Source organism: Thunnus thynnus, chromosome 11 (genome assembly GCF_963924715.1).
Source record: "Thunnus thynnus chromosome 11, fThuThy2.1, whole genome shotgun sequence".
NCBI lineage: Eukaryota > Metazoa > Chordata > Actinopteri > Scombriformes > Scombridae > Thunnus > Thunnus thynnus.
This window is the reverse complement of record NC_089527.1, coordinates 30,784,643-30,801,348: the sequence shown is the minus strand read 5'-3', so window position 1 is coordinate 30,801,348 and position 16,706 is coordinate 30,784,643. Positions and strand designations below refer to the sequence as shown.

At 41.0% G+C, this 16,706-nt stretch overlaps 1 protein-coding gene across 8 annotated transcripts in view; it reads right to left on the bottom strand.

Annotated features, from left to right (window-relative positions):
- sema5ba (sema domain, seven thrombospondin repeats (type 1 and type 1-like), transmembrane domain (TM) and short cytoplasmic domain, (semaphorin) 5Ba) overlaps positions 1–16,706 on the bottom strand; it is a 170,846-nt gene that overhangs the window by 19,150 nt on the left and 134,990 nt on the right. For all 8 annotated transcript variants that reach the window (XM_067604432.1, XM_067604431.1, XM_067604429.1 and 5 more), the window contains 6 exons: positions 7,101–7,218; positions 6,468–6,652; positions 4,403–4,546; positions 3,151–3,298; positions 1,926–2,151; positions 812–1,024 (listed from right to left, as the gene is read on the bottom strand). In XM_067604432.1, the coding sequence (XP_067460533.1) occupies positions 812–1,024; positions 1,926–2,151; positions 3,151–3,298; positions 4,403–4,546; positions 6,468–6,652; positions 7,101–7,218 (1,034 nt within the window). The remainder of the gene's footprint in view (positions 1–811; positions 1,025–1,925; positions 2,152–3,150; positions 3,299–4,402; positions 4,547–6,467; positions 6,653–7,100; positions 7,219–16,706) is intronic.

Below are 16,706 nucleotides of genomic sequence, written 5' to 3'. Positions count from 1 at the left end.
ACTGCTGCAGCTGCTGGTAACCATTAGCTAATGAAGCTAATGATCCACTCAGCAGTATTTTACTACTACTACTGACCCCCCTCTCTCTCTCTCTCTCTCTAGATATATATATATATATATCTGTCTCAGTGTGCATATATTTTCTTTTTTAACCAGTAATAAACTCAGTGAGTTAGAAAAAGGCCAATAACTGAATGATGTGCATTCTGTGTTTGCAACTTCCTGCACTCAAATTGTATCAGAAACAATGTTGGAAAGACTAAAACGGTCGCGTGAAGTGTTTGTATGAAGTGTTCACATCTTCAGACTAATGTGACAGAGTTATTTTCCATCAGATTCAAACACACCAGCAGCCTGAACCATACAGGTAAAGATCATTGTTGTTGTTTTTTTTGTTTTTTTTGTACATATTATTATTATTATTATGATGTTATTATGATTACAAAAATGAGCGGGAAAATGTCAATATTACTGAGATTTTCTGTCCCCACTCCAAAATTTTCCACTGTAAATTCAATAAAATTGTTCATCACAATTTACAGTAAATGAGGCCATCTTGCAGCAAACACAGTTGAGAAAATACTTCCTATTATACAAATGAAAGAGAAAAATGCAATGTCAATTAAGGTCATTAGAAGAACAATAAACGGTTAAACTAGGGTGTTTACTGTCCAAATGGTATTTCTATAATAGAATTTTCATTTGTATTATTGATTTTGTTTTTTATTTAATTCTGACCCGTTTTATTAAAACAACTGTACACATGGATGCAGTCAGTCAGGAGAAGATGGTTCTTGTGTGTCCTACTCACCAGGACAGGCCTGCACGTTACAGTCCTGGTATTCGACAGGTGAACCACGACAGACGACTGGGGCGCTCTTCCCCTCTGGTCCTGCGCAGCTCCGCCGACGGGTGCGGTAACCTTTGGCGCAACTCTGAGAGCAGCTCGACCAGGTCTCCCATGATGACCAGCCAGCGCCTGACACTCTCACCACCGGTGTCTTCAGGAGCTCCTCAACGAGGGCTACAGAGACACGACAGAGTGGATAAAAAAAAATCCACATCAGATCAAAGACACTGATATATATGCAGTCCTGTCAGATTGAGAGTTTAAAGACTTTCAAAGAGAGATATGAAGCATGCAGATTCTTTGAGTGTGAGTCATACTGTGTATATGACTTTGCCAGTAGGCATATTTCTCTGTCTGTCCTCACAAACGCTGCCTGTGTCCCTCACGCATCCCACAGTTCCCTGCTGTCAGTGTTTCATCAGTTTGTCAGAGTCGATGCGGCCCCCCAGGAGGCGGGCAGGGGGAGACAGGTAATCGATTCAGGAGAGGGGGGCATGAAAAAGCCACCAGTGGAGAGCAGTGGACTGAGACCCTGTGTAGCTCTCTCTCTGTCGGTGTGTATTTGGGAGTGCTGGACTGTGACCCTGTCACTAACAGGTCTAACAGGAGGGCACTTTCAACATGTCACGCTCCTACTGGGAGAAATTTTAACACGCCACTGCCTTCTCACTGTGTTCATACAGGAGGGTGTGTGTGTGTGCGTGTGTGTGTGGTAAGTGTGCAGTATGTGTGCTTGAGTACACATAATAACAGATTTTGAACCTATTGAAATTTCCTCCCAGAAACACTAAATAAATCAGCTCAGACTTTGCCATTCAATTTTTTGTGCATTTTCTTTTCTATCAACTCCTACTGAAAAAACAATAATTATACTTTTTCATTATTATTATTATTTATTCCAATGATTTTTGAACATAAAATGCAATATCTACTAACTACTGCTAAGTAAAAAACAAAACAAAACAGTATAACATTGTCCCAATAAGTGAATTTAATTCCCATCAGTGTTAATCTCCTACACCCAGAGACCTGACCACCTGATCACATCACTGTCTCTGTCAGCCGGTTAACTTACTATCGGTCTCGCAGGCTGCTGTGCCATCGTTGGGGCAGAAGCGTGTCTCCACCTTTCTGCGTCCGATCTGCAGCTCGTGGGGATCGGGCAGGTGAGCTCGGCACATGTAGCGCATCCTCTGCTCCTGACGAGCCCCGCCTTGTGTCACGTTTACAGGCATCCAGGGTGTCCAAGGTGTGTTCCTCTTCACCTCTGGACACGCCTCCAGGTTACAGGCCTTGTACTCCTGAATGGGAAGGTGGCGCAGGTTGAGGTTGCAGAGTGGTAAGTTTCATTCAGAATTTAAATTTGTAAATTTAATCAGTGCAGCGTTTGCCTTAAGGGTGGTGGCATATGAGAATAGATCATGGGGTTATGAAATGTAAAGGGTTAATCTCCTGGCAATCTGTCTTCTAGATTTTAAAATTTCTCATGAACAAACTGGCTCTAGAGGGGGTCACCAGGATGACCTTTTGCAAACAAGAACATCCAAAACCAATTTTGTTGAAATCGGTCTTTTATATTTTGAGATATTTTTGTTTAGAAGTCTTTTTCAAATTGATCTTCAAATGCGCACAGTTTCATACCAATCTGACACTAAAATGACAAACAATGTTATCTCCTTTACAGTTCCTATAAAAACCCAACTGTATGCACTGTGTGTTGGGAGATACTGAAATATTGACATTCAAATTAAAACTTGAAAACTCCAGGTGGTCCCCCGAGACCGTCAATCATCACAGTGACAAAAATCATCCTGCATTTTTCACATTAAAAATAAAGGAAATGTGACATTTTGTTTTGACGTCAAGGATTTCATTGACATTTAACGGGCATTTTTTTGTAAACAAACAGCAGAAAGGTGATATGCTGTCACTGTAGCTTACTCCAGTTGAGCCATTAAAGATCAGGAGAGAAAATCTAAACAGTTTTATCTCTGCTGTCATTATCGCCTGCTCTATAATGATTTTAATCTCACTTTATTAAACTGTTGCTGTCCAGCTTCCACCTGAAAGAAGAGTAATATGAATAGATTTACATGTTAGCAACAGAAACAACTTGTATCTCTTTAAAAGACTTTTAATTTGTACTTAAACTGATACATTTCTGATTAGGAGGGAACGGCTGTATTTGGCCTCCAAGCTCTATCATAGCAGCAGGGAGACAGATTCTACTGAGGTTGACTGACGTTCTTCTGTTGTTGTTATTCATCGGAGTGTGTGTATATGTGTGTTTGTTTTCCTACCAGTGCACATCCTGGGCAGCTGTTGCCATTCTCGCAGGTGCGGACCCTTGAGTGAACGCCTCCCCCGCACTCAGTGCTGCACTTGGTCCAGGAGCCCCACGGGGACCAGAAGATCGGTTGAGGACAGGAAACCCCTTCATTGCAAAACCTGAGAGATGGTGACATGAGGGGTTTAAGAGAACTGAAAAATACAGGTATCAGTGAGAGTCATAGTCTTGAGATTTGACTTCAATCAGACTTAAGCCATTACAATGATGAATTAAGACATGACTTGGACTTGATATAGTTGACACCTATTGCCTTAAGATTTGAGATTTGAAAGCTAAAACATTAAAGTCTCAAATTTTGACCTGTTAAAATTACAAAACAACTACAAAAACCTAACCTTAACAGAAAACAACAGCATTTGTTCACTTAAAATGTTATGATCTAGTTTAAGTTTCCCAACTTCTCATGGCTGTACAAATAATGAATGTTCTCTCTGAGAAGCAAAGGTACAATATATAATATAATATAATGCTGGAAAACCTCTTGGGTGCAGGGTTGGATGGCTGTGCACACAGAGCATCAGACTTTCACACCAGAGACCACAACCGGTCTCCTCCACCCTGATCAAAGCACGATAGCTGATAATGTTTGGTGAATAAAACATTGTGTACTGGAGAAGAGTTGTGCAACGTGTTTTCACTTCAATGGACTTGCACTGAAGCTCACACTGGTTTGAACCTGGCTGTTTGTGTGTTCTCATGGTTGTAAAAGTGTTGCAATCAGTTTCCTTACAATAGCCGCACCACAATCCCCTAAACCTAAACCAAAGCTGCATAAACCTAACCAAACCTTAACCATAAAGCAGTCACATGAATAATTTTTTATACAGTTATTTATTACAGTTTAGGAAGGCACTGAAAAACAATAGCATCCTCCCCAAAGGGCATTCAGATCCAAAAAGGCCTTTATGGCTTGTAAAATTAAACTTGACAGACTGGAGACTTGACTTGGACCTAAATCAGCTGAGTATGCTGGCTGAGTGAGGACAAGATAAATCAAATGTCTACTGCATCATATGTAGCGTTGATATGTTGAATATGTCACATTTATCACTGTATCACATTCAAAGACTTTTTTAGCACACAGGGGAGTCATGCTGAGTTAATCATTCAGTTGAAATAATTCCCTTAACATCTGCAGTCTTCAGTGTACGATGTTTTGGATTTGTTAAAGTTACTTTATCATCACATCTGGTTTTCCTCACCTCTCGTCCCTGCTTGGGCCGACGCAGACACGGCCGCCGTGTCGGGGTGAGGGGTTATTGCAGGAACGCTGGCGCAGCTCAAAGCCTGTACCGCAGGTTGTGCTGCACTGTCCCCATGACGACCAGGGCGTCCAGCCTCCATTTCTATGGCAACAGACACATGGGAAAGTATAAGCAATCCATTTCACAATGGTTCCAAAACCTGCATAATTATTATTATTCACCAATGCTTTTAGTATTATTCTTTCACATGTGGTTCTCTCATGCTTGCTAAAGGGAAAAAAGAAACAGCTTTTTAGCTTTGTCTAATCATTCCTCTGACTCTATGCGTCAGGAAACAGGAATGCAAACACACACAGGGAGCTCATTCTGACAGGGAAACATTCATTCAATTTGCTTATGTGCTTTGTTCCTGGGTAGCACTCCTCATGATTTAATTGCCACTTTCTGCAAAAGCACAATTCAATTTCAACACCAGGGATTAAATCTGGCATATCTATCCGGTGGGATGAAGGTGCCTAAGCTCTTTGTCTCGGCTCTGCTCTCTGTTACACTGATAGGCCAATTCCCCTGCAGACAGAGGCGGTGAGAGGTGTCATAAGGAGAACCTGGATGTCACCTACATTTTCTAATGAGGTTCCTCACATTGATGATCTTTCTCATGTTCTGTCAGAGCATAAATTGTGCCCTGAGGTAGATTCTTCAAAGTCCATCAGGACACTGCTGCTACAATATCAGAGTTTAAGAAAAGATGTTAGAGTTCAGCTGGTCGGATTCATTTGTAAAATGACTGTCTCACTGTGCTCAATCATAGTATTGTAATAATGTACAGTACGCGGGAGCCAGGATACATAGTAGTATAAGCTCAACTAACCTCAATGTAGACCATCTTTTTACATATGGTACACTATAGATCTTATTATTTATTCATATATGTATTGTCATATATGATGGTTATGCTAATACGCCACAAATCCGCTGTTTCCAGCAAAACATGTTTATTTGTTAAGCATCTCTCAAACACAGAGAAGTGCTCTACATAAGCAACAAATGCACATGCATTAGACTAACAGTTAAAACACAATAAATAAATCAATTGCAGTAGAATAAAATAAAATAAAAATGGACAAAAAAATAATAGATAAGGAGAAGCGTTTCAGTACTGTTACACTTCAGAGAGGACAGAAGTTTAATTGATCATACACATAGAAAAACAAGAGTTTTTCATTTAGATTTGAAAGTTGTGACAGTTGAGGTTCATTTAAGATCATCAGACAGTTGTTGCCATCTGTATGCAGCTTGACAGCTGAATGCAGGTTCTGACTCAAGGTACAGCAGACTTACTGGGTTAATATTAGTCAAAAACATCAGAAATGTATTTAGCACTAAGGATGTTAACATCCTCTTCCTTCTAGCAGTAGAGCTTTTAAATCTATTCCATAACTAACTGGATGCCAGAGTAAATATTTAAGAACAGGAGTGATGTGCCCAGTCCTCGTGGTTCTTGTTAGAACTCTGGCAGCAGCGATCTGAGCGTGCTGAAGATGTCTAATGGTCTTTTTGGGAAAACCAGATAAAAGATTGGTGTAAAATTGCATCCTACTGGAGATGAAGGCACAAATGAGTTACTCTAAATCTTCAACAGACATGAAATCTTCAATTCTTCCTATTTGCTGTGAATAATAAACGGCTGACTTTGTTACTGCCTTGATGTGACATGCACATCCATAAAAATGTCAAGTTTCTGCTTTCTACTTGTTCTAGTGCTGCAATAAAGCTGAAAAATAAAACTGAGTCTTTCCTCCTTGTTACCAAATACAGTGATTTCATTCCTCTTTTTTAATTTACTGAAAGCATCTTTTCAGTTTGCTGAATCATTGTATCATCTGTTCTATTGTTGTATTCATTATTATTCCTTAATCCATACTTCAAGGATTTATTTACATTAAATATTCCTAAAAATGCCACACAAATTATTATGATTATCATATATCATGGTTATAATTATTATCATTGTTTTATTATCATCATCAGTGTAAAAATGAATCACTTATTCTTTTCCTACCTTGAGCAGTTAGAGACTTCGATGGTGGGGCCCTCACAGTTCTTGCCTCCACAGCGAGGGGCGGGGCTGTCGCAAGACCTGGAGCGACACAAGCAGGAGCTCACACCATCCACCCCGTCGTCATTGTTGCAGGTTTGCCATGGCGCCCAGGCTCCGAAGCCGCCATTGGTGGTCTGGTTACGCAGCTGGAAATCAAACATCCGGTCATGATGAGAGTTAGATCAGGTTGACGAAAATCAGTCTAGTTTATTCAACCATCCAGCACACGTGTGTCAGTAACTGCTGAGAGCATTTATGATTTTTAGAGCACATGGCTCATGCTGCCAGACAGGACTTTTCTTTCTAAGCCTGAGAGAAAGCGTTTTTAGAGGATTATAGGAGAATACATTTCCCGCAATTCACTTCAGCCAAACTCAATCCACTTGATCTCAGTGAAATCTAATCCATTTCAGTCCAATTCACGTTCCTTCTCTCCTCCACTACTCGTATATCCTGTCCTGTCATGTGCAACACATCAGTCATCGTGAGTCATGGATGATGGCAACCACTCTGATGTGTGAGAGATGAGGCCCCATGAGGACAGGTGTGACGGTGTATTTACTGTTAAGAGAACGTTGGTTGCGTCAGTCTTACCGGACACACAGTGATGTTCTGCTTCCACTGGCTCATATTGGAGCTGTCCTCCAGTGTTGTGCAACGGCGCTGCCTGAAGTCCCAGCCGCAGTAGGGGTCCCTCGCCTCCAAGCATAGCCTACAGGGGGCAGGAGAGAGAGGAGGGAAGAAAGAGTATGTTATCAGCAAACTGGGTAGTTTATTTGCTAAGTAAAGACAGTGAACATTAATCAACAATACTGTAAATGATACCAGTTAGCCAACAACTTTGTAGTCCCAGAGAGATGTAACACTGTCACAAAATAAATGATAAATATATTTTAAGAGCAACTTCATACCTGTTTTAGATTAAAAAACTACAAAAGTAGATTTAGTGTTAAACCTGCAGTGCAGAACTTTTCCATATAAATGAACATCTGTTACATTCAAACCCTTGCCGCATAAATTCACACAATGCTGATTAATCCCATCACCAACAGGTAAATTTCTCTGTATTTCACAGTATACTGGAGTTTTTAATCTGGTGTCGGGTCTGACAATCCTGTGCTGGCCGGATGAATACATACTGCACATGCTCTATGAGCAGAGCATGCAGCCAGACTTCAGCCAGCTGAGCCGGCTAACTTCCGGTTAGCTCTCTGCTAACTTGAATGGGGATTAAATAATTTAATCTTCTAGACTTTCCAAATGTTTTTGGACTGGATGGATCAAATTCTGATAGTGAAATGAATCATTTTGCGGGGGTTGTGTGACTCTCAAAACAATTTATCCACCACTTTGTAGTCGCAACAGTAGCGATGGAGTAGGCTGAGGTGGAGTCTATGACGTAAGCACATGTCCACAGTGTATTTATAATTACTCTCACTGCCATAAGAGGGAGACAAAAGTCCTGCACTCCAGCTTTAAGTTGAATATGCAATAAATAGATAGATCAACTAAAAAACAACTAAAAATAATAAAACTGTGAAAGTGGATATGAGTATGTGGAGCGATTGCAAAAGAAGCTAATATAGACAAATACAGCATTCAAGTTTAAGTTCAGCACTTTGCACCAGACTCACACCACATTGTGACAAGTCATATCCAGACTTGCTGGCTTCAGACCTGCACGACATGCATTCAAAAAACCTCTGAAAGATAACAAAAGCAGACTTTTTAGTGCATCATTCTTCCTTCTGCTCTCACACAAACACCATACACGGTACATCACCCAAACAGTGATTAAATATTTGTAAGCTCCTCCAGTAAAACAGAGGCCTAATGACGGCTAATTAAATCTAAAGCTGTTAATGACGAGGCTAATCCACCAGAGCTGATCTGCCTCCGGAACGCAGGATGAAGGCATCAACTGAATAACTCCTTTCTCTCAAAGGCTCCCCTCCACTTTCTGCCACCCTCCCTCCCTTCCTCTCCTTTATACCTCGCCTTTTGTCTCACTCTTTCTTCATCTATCCTTCTCTCCCTCTCACCCTTCTCCCGCTTCTTCTCGACTCCTCCATCACAGTGTCTTTCCCTTCCTCCTCTTCTTCCTCTTTCCATTCAGCTGAAAGGAGAGATTCCTGTTGTTGTGTTTTTTTCTTTCCTGGCACAGACCATCATGGTTTATTTGAAGAGCCCTGTAGTGTTTTAGCCTGGAGGTTGAGGAATCTCCAAGTGTTGATACAGCTCTCTGTGCCAGGTCTGGGGCTCCGTGGTGAACCCGAGGTCGGCTTAGATCCAATAAAGACATTACTGCTTAGCCAGCACATCAGCGGTGACCCCACAGACAAAGCGAGAGAGCAGAGGAGGGGAAAAGGAGAGAGAGAGAGAAAGAGAGACCATGTTCTTTGGTGATCTGTGGCACAACTGAAAGAGGACGACTCCCTTCATGACTGATGTACTCACCAATAACCTTCCTGTGTCAATTTAATTAAGTGACACTATTACAGCGACGGATGCAATCTCCAATACAGATGAAACAATGATCATAATGAGGTCAGCCACAAATTCACAGTTCAGTGAACCTAATAGTTCTTTTGAAAGGGAGGAGTGTGTTGCCATTTTGGCTCAAGGTCAACCATATTACATCTATGACAGCTCTGATGTGTGGCTCTGCACTGTCATTGTTGCTGAAATTCTGAGCACACACATACAACCGACACACACACACACACACACACCGGTACAGAAAACCAGCTAAGCGGAACAATTAATAAGCACGTATTTCAAGGAGGAAATAAATATGAAAGAGAGAGGTGGGAGAGATTTGAGGCCTAATTAGCTCAGGGTAACGTGTGCTGAGAGGCAGGCTGGGAGGATTCTGACCTCTGGGAGCAACGCCTTTAGTCCTGGATTCACCCTCTTTGCATTAATTTAGAGAAAAATGATGGTCGAAACATGAAAAAAGACGCCTGCGGCTAGACCGAACCATTCAGCCTATAAGACCAGGAAAATGTATCAGTTGGAAAGAACTGCTGATAAATTAATTGCAGCGCAGGTGAGGATAGAGGTTAATGTTATAGGTGTAAGATATTCACACAGCTGCAGGCACACACAACACACACACACGCACACCTAAAACACAACGTGAAGCAACAGTTTGTCTGATTCTGTCTATCCCTGAATATTTACATTTGAATTCAGCACTTCAGCACCAAAAAATATTGAATGTTTGGCAAAAGGTTCTGTCGTTGTGAGGTCTAATTGACAGTGGCATTCCAAAGTTGCATTTTGATTGACTTCAACATATATTGCATCATTTTCTGTTAGTGTGAGAGGGTTAAGTGCATTGATATCTTGTATACTAACTGAAAAAGAAGTATACTATGACATATATAGCATACTGTATTCTATTATTATAATATGGCATGGGACACAGCTTAAGTTTGCAGTTTCATTTTCTCCAATCATTACCTAACTGGAGGCCATTTCATAAGCAAGGATTTACTATTAGAGGGGGAGAGGAGGGCGTACCACGGCATTTAGCTCCCACTCTGACCTTTTCTGCATGCTAGCTAAACACATTTTTTGTCCTCACAGCTCACCGTTTTTTAAAAATAGGACCGGTGTAAAAGTCAATTAGAGGCGGTGTGGGTGGAGAGAGGGCTGTGTGATGAGAATAGAGAAGCTAATTTCTGTAACAGGAAGTGTGGATGGATGTCAGCCATGACAGGAGGCTGAGTCTGCAAGATACACAGGAATGTGAATGTGTGTGTGTGTGTGTGTGTGTGTGTACATAATCAAATGCCTCATTTGTGTACACTGTAGGGGCGTGTTTTTGTACTGTGGGTGTGTCACCATGTGTGAGAGCATTGCTTTGACAACTCTGCAGGGCTGATATTTAATTCAGCAGCTTGCGTGCCCGGTGGCACACTATATCAAAACAGAGAAGCCAAGGAACATGGCCTGTTAAATTTTAAACAGGCCAAGCGGCAAAACCCACCAGCCCATAAAACAATATGTCTGGACGACTGGCATCGGAAGATAAATCTGCCGGATTCTCTCTGTGGGGATGTAATTGGCATTTTAAATCGTTTGTGAATGCTGTAAAAACCAGTGTCTCCTTTTATTACAGGCCCTTTAACAACTAGACATAAAAACAATAGTTCACCTCGCCTTTAATGGCACGCCGTCAGTGTATAATTGCAAATATGATCACCAGAACTGATAAATTATGGATTATAATCAGCCATTATTAGCTGTAGCACTGACACATGGGAATATGTTAGAGAATGCTGTCTGGAGGGTCTAACTCAGTTAAACATATGTCTGCATATACCTGCTTCTCTCCATCTCTCCACACCAGTTATATCACTTTCTGCAGTCGCTCCCTGGAGACCACCGCTGACAGGCTCTCCCTCCTCATCCTCTCTCCAGGGGAGAGAGCCTGTCCCTGGGGCTTTTTTCCCCGTTGCGCCAGGCTGAGCTGGCCATTTAGGAAGTCTGCTCATGATGAATCGGAAACAGAGAGAACTCCTGCTAGCACTCAACGCTAATACATCCAATTAGGCCCAGTTGGAGCCAGGCTGAAGACTGATAGTGCCGGGTCCAAAAAAAAAAAACAGGAAAACAAAAGGGAGATGGCTGTCTGCCAAAAAATGCCTGCTGTCCTCTGTGTACAATTTTAGCCCTTGGTGAATAAAAAGTAGCTGCATCATCACGGGGAAACAAAACGGAGGCAAAGACAGGGTACACACACACACACACACACAAATACGTGCAAAGGATATACTGTTTATATATAATTAATATATATCAATCTTAATGTTGTGTCAATGTTCATATTATTGTTATTTAATGCTTTGGCAACATTGTTCTCAAATCTTTCATGCCAATAAAGCCAATGGAATTGAACTGAATTGAATTGAGAGGACCAAAACAGTGTAAATGTATCAAAAGGTGAGGTGATAGATGGCAAAAAGATGATAAATGAATGACACAGGAGAGAGAGGGAAAATACAAGACACTGAGATGAATAATACAAATGTGGAAAGACATAACACAAGACAAGAAAGCAAAAAGAGCCAGAAAGGCGAAGTTGAGAGCAGCACTAAACTTCACCTCAGTACTACAGGTGGGGTAACATTCTATCAATCCAGTCAGTATCTACACAAACTCACGGTTTGCAGGGTCATGAGGTGCTGACAGGTTAGCAGTGCCTCTTTTCCTTTTGAATCCCTTATGGAATCTAATTAAGTTATCTTTCAACATTTGTAACAACATAGTTACACGTAAGTAAATAAAATTAAAAGATTTAGCTGAGATCTATTAGCATTTGTTGGCTGAGAAGGCAAAAAACTACACTTTTCAGCAGCAGCCTAATCAATGTTAACGACCTGTAGCTACAACCTGAAAATGAGAAAAGTAGCAGAAGACATGAAATGTTGATTAACACATATCTGACAAATTGATATAAATGGTGAAAACACCTTTGCACCAGCTAATTGCTTCAAATACCGGAGGTCTCGATTCATAATTATCACGTTGAAAAGCTTAACATATTGATATGATATGCATAAAATTGGCAGAAATTGACGTGACAGGGTGCTGCGATGGCCTAGGTTTTGAGGCACTGACCATGAACCACAACATGCATGGTTCACGTCCAGCTGGGAACCTTTGTTGCATGTCATTCCCTCTCTCTCTCTCTCTGCCCCCATTTTCTGTCAGTTCTCCTCTGTCTATCTTGAAAAAAGGGGGGAAAGAATGAAATTGAAGTGACCAGGTTGTCATTTGACAATAAAAGACTCATCACACTGTTAGTGTTGTTGAACTGTTAGAACACAGTTCACTCACAACCGCAGAGTGACATTACAGAGGGGTGCTTCATACCCTCACCAACCATCTTTGACTGAATACAGACAACAGCCTGGTTGAATAGAGATTTGTTAATATTAGAGCTCAGCAAATCTGTTTATTGTGACAGATCCAAACTGGAACTCAAACTTACTCGGTACTCATTGTAGCCACTTCCTTTCTTAAGAATATATATATATATATATATATATATATATATATATATATATATATATATATATATATATATATCACAACCTTCCTCTTTTGTAAGCAGCAGATTTGAAGGGTGGAGAGCTGGAGGTTAAGACGTAGTGCCGGCCCCAATCAAGGCTGAAAGACAGGAGGGCAACAAAGTCATACAGACGGATACAGAAGGAGAGAGAGAGCAAAATGATTACACTGAGCTGCGGCCAGAACAAAGCCTGTAATAAAAGTAACAGCATTCTGCAGCAGTAATAAATACCTCCACTGTGTGAACACCATCTCGATCTCTCTCTCTCCCTCTCTCTATCTCTATCTCTCTCTTTCTCTCAGTTCTTGGCTGCTGAAGTGTTCCTCTGATTGGTCATACAGGCTTAGTGGCAGTGAGCTCTAGAGGCCTGCTGACAGGCTGGCAACCACAGCAGACAGTAAATTGGGTTTGCTGGGGACGGGCCTGTAAGCTCCCCTCACACACAGGGAAAGACAGGAAAGTTCACACCGCTGTATAGGGGTGCTATAGGGACTGATTCTAAAGTATAACGCAACATGTCATACACACTGGTCTTAACAAGCAGCTACACACACACACACACACACACACAGATTGTAGCAGAGATGCTAATGGTCAGTGGTTTTCCTCGATGGCCACTTAGTGGTTTCCATGATGTTGTTTTAAACTCCTGCTGCAGGCGGACTGAGCTTCCTCGGCCTCATGACTGCTGCTAGGTCACTGTAAATCACACACACACCTCACACACTCAGCAAATTGAACTAAAGCCCTCAGGCGAAAATTTAACTATCACCAACAGGGCAATTGTACCTGTTGTAATAAAACGTAATGTTTATTTAAGCAGATGTGTGAGCGGCAGTTTGGCTGCAGGAAGAGAACCACTACAGAAAACCTGATTTGTTTCATTTCACCCTCCTCAACATTATCCTCATCATTTATTCAGCATTTCCTCCTTCGCCTGCTCCTTGTAGTTATTTTAGTTTCTATGTTTTTTCTTGCCTTTTCTCCTTTCTCATGCCCTTTCCTCTCCTCATCACCAGCTGCAAAAACAGTAAAAAACAAAACAAAACTCACTTGCTCATGTAAAACCACTCTTCACTGTCTGACACGTTCAGTTCTTACAAATGAGCAGTGGTGGAAAGCAACTAAGTACATTTACGTGCTGTACTGAAGTACAATTTTGAGCGACTTGTACTTTACTTGAGTATTTCCATTTGATGCTACTTTATATACTTTCACTCCACTACATTTCAGAGGGAAATATGGATGATATAACAAGCTTTTAAAATACAACACATTGGTCTCCAATCCTTTTTGGCTTTTGACGTCTTACAAAAAGCAGTGTGTAGTCAGGGTCACATTTCACATGTCTATGAGTTGTTAACAGCTCCACCAAATAGTGATTTTTCCCTCTAAACTTCTCACATGCTTTCATTTCAATAAATGTTCAAATGATCCAATATTTCACCAAAAATCAAAGATTAGAGAAAAAGTCCAAACATTGAAAACAGATTTGTGTATCAGAACTTTGTTTTTTCTTCTTTCCTCTCCCATCAATCATCTCACGACCCCTCAGATTTATCTGCTGACCCTTTGGAGGGGCCCGACCCCTAGATTGGGAACCACTGGACTAAACTAGCTAACTGTATATAAAGTAGTGTAAACTAGCTCCACCTCCAGCAGCTACAACAGTAACATGCTGCTCTAACACTGATGCTTCACTATTAATAATCTAATGATGTCATATATAATAACATATCAGTCAGAGGGACCAAACCACTACTTTTACTGCAATACTTTAACTACATCAAGCTGATAATACTTATGTACTTTTACTTAAGTAGGATTTTAACTTGTAATGGAGTATTTCTATATTGCTGTATTGGCACTTTTGCTTAAGTAAATGATCTGAGTACTTCTTCCACCACTGCAAATGAGTGAAGTGATCTAGAAAAAAACTGACTTACTTTCAAAGTTGGCTACTGTTGTGAGTGAGACCAGTAGTTTCATTCTCTATTTGGCAGCGTGGACTACCTTTCTTCCCTCAGAAAAGCCCTGATGGATGCAACATCGCAGCTAAGCTAGCACGCCGCTGCAGCCAAAATAAATTACTTCACTAACAGAATGAGATAGAGAGATAGGGTCTGTATAGAGGACGGAGTGGTGCTGCTAGCCAGAGGTGCCAATTGGCCAGATCAAATATAATTACCACAAATAGAGGACAAACACACACAGGCATGTACACACACATACCCGTGCACAAGCTGCAGCATTTGTCTGCGAGCTATCACTAAAAGGCTACAAATCACAGGCTGTTGAAAAGGTTTAGCAGCGTAACAAAAAAGCACTTCAACTCAAGATGATGATGTAAATGTTATTCCACTCTGAGGGTTGTGAGGCTCGACAGAGTCGCCTATAGGGATCAATAACAAAGGAAAACTAAACATTAAAAGCACTTTAACTTAATTGAATTTTTAGAAGAACTGTACAGGCATTCAAACCAACATATGTTTTTGCTGCTGTGTGCTAAACAGTAAGAATCTGTATTTTCACTCAATGTTTAAACAATTACAAACATGCACACATATGTGAGGTATTTCTGCATTACAAGTACAGTGCAACCAAAGTCCATCCAGTATTCCATTACCAGCTTCATAACAAACTGGATAAGTTATGACTTGTCCATAAATCATGTCTGAGTTTGTCTCTGTCACTGTGACGCAGTACTGCAAGTACAGTGTCTCCATTCTTCACTGTGTACATGCGTGTATATGAGTGTGACAGTGTAAAGCAGCATGTGGCTACAGACGAGCTGCTGTCAGCTATAAAACTGTGTATATTCAGCTGTTATCAGTGTGTGAATGGATATATGTCTGCATGTGAATGGGAGGGCCACACACAACGCAGGGGAGATGAGAATGGCTCATTCAGACAGCACCACAATGAAGGGGGAGTGTGTACAAAAAGCAGGACAGCAGGTGGGTCTTTTTCACATAGTCTGAGCAGTGGACACAGAGAGACGGATGGAGAAAATAAAAAAAAAAAGAAAGAAAAAAGTAATAAGAGCAAGACCAGAGCTGGCCTCTGCTCCAGCCAGTGATGAGAGTCATGTGGTGCAATATGACACGTTACTCCAATCACTTACTTTTCCCAGTAAAACAGCAGTGTATTGCATTACCCAATCCCTCCAGGATCTCATGCAGTTTTTGTAATTTCTGTGGCCCAAAATGAACAAATATACAGCAAAAAAATATGTTAAATTTGTAGATAAATGTTTAATCTTAGAGTGCGATTTTTATATATGCAGATATGGTGGCTGCTAGTTGGCTTTCTGTGCATGTTTGCAGGCCCTGAATCAACAATATTTTAACTTTAATCTGATACTGTTGCAGACATACCAATACTGAATGGGACGCTTCATGGATACAAAGTTATGCATCTGACATGCATCAGTGCTATCCAAATTTGTGATCCTATCTAAATGCTATGCTACTATTTGGTAACAGCTATCAAAATTTAGCAGGCAATAAAGTATGATAGAGGGCGTACAGCTGAAATTCCTAATCAGTTCACAGAATCTGATAGGTCATAGCATATGGTGTAACACCTGACATCTCTAATTATGACATCCAGACCCTGTAATTATGAGATCTTTTCTGATAATTATGAGATACAGAAGTCATAATTATAGATAAACTCTCTGTTTTTCATTAAAAAAATTGTTGCCCTGGGCCCTGAAAACATGCATGTGATGGGCATTTTTCACTAATCAACAGATTAACCGTTCACATGCATTAATTCATAACCTGGCTTCCTTTTTTTCTTCATCTTCTGACTCAATGTCACCTGTCTGCCCTTTTCTACTAGATTGAGTCCCTCCAGACGAGCTCAGGTGTCACACTGACAGACAGGTTGACATCTGTCGTGTTCTGCAGCCAGCGCATTTAAAAGATTGTAAGAGTGAGTGAGCCATAGAGCTGCACAGAGTATCGCAGACTGGATTAAGGACGGCCTGTCCTACCTTACCCCCTTCTTCCACATGGTGCCCTTGGTGCCCACTCTTCTTATCGTTTCACCCCACTATGTCTTAAATAGGACTCTGGCTGCTTGCTCTGCTCTAGTCTGTGTATCTATATTTC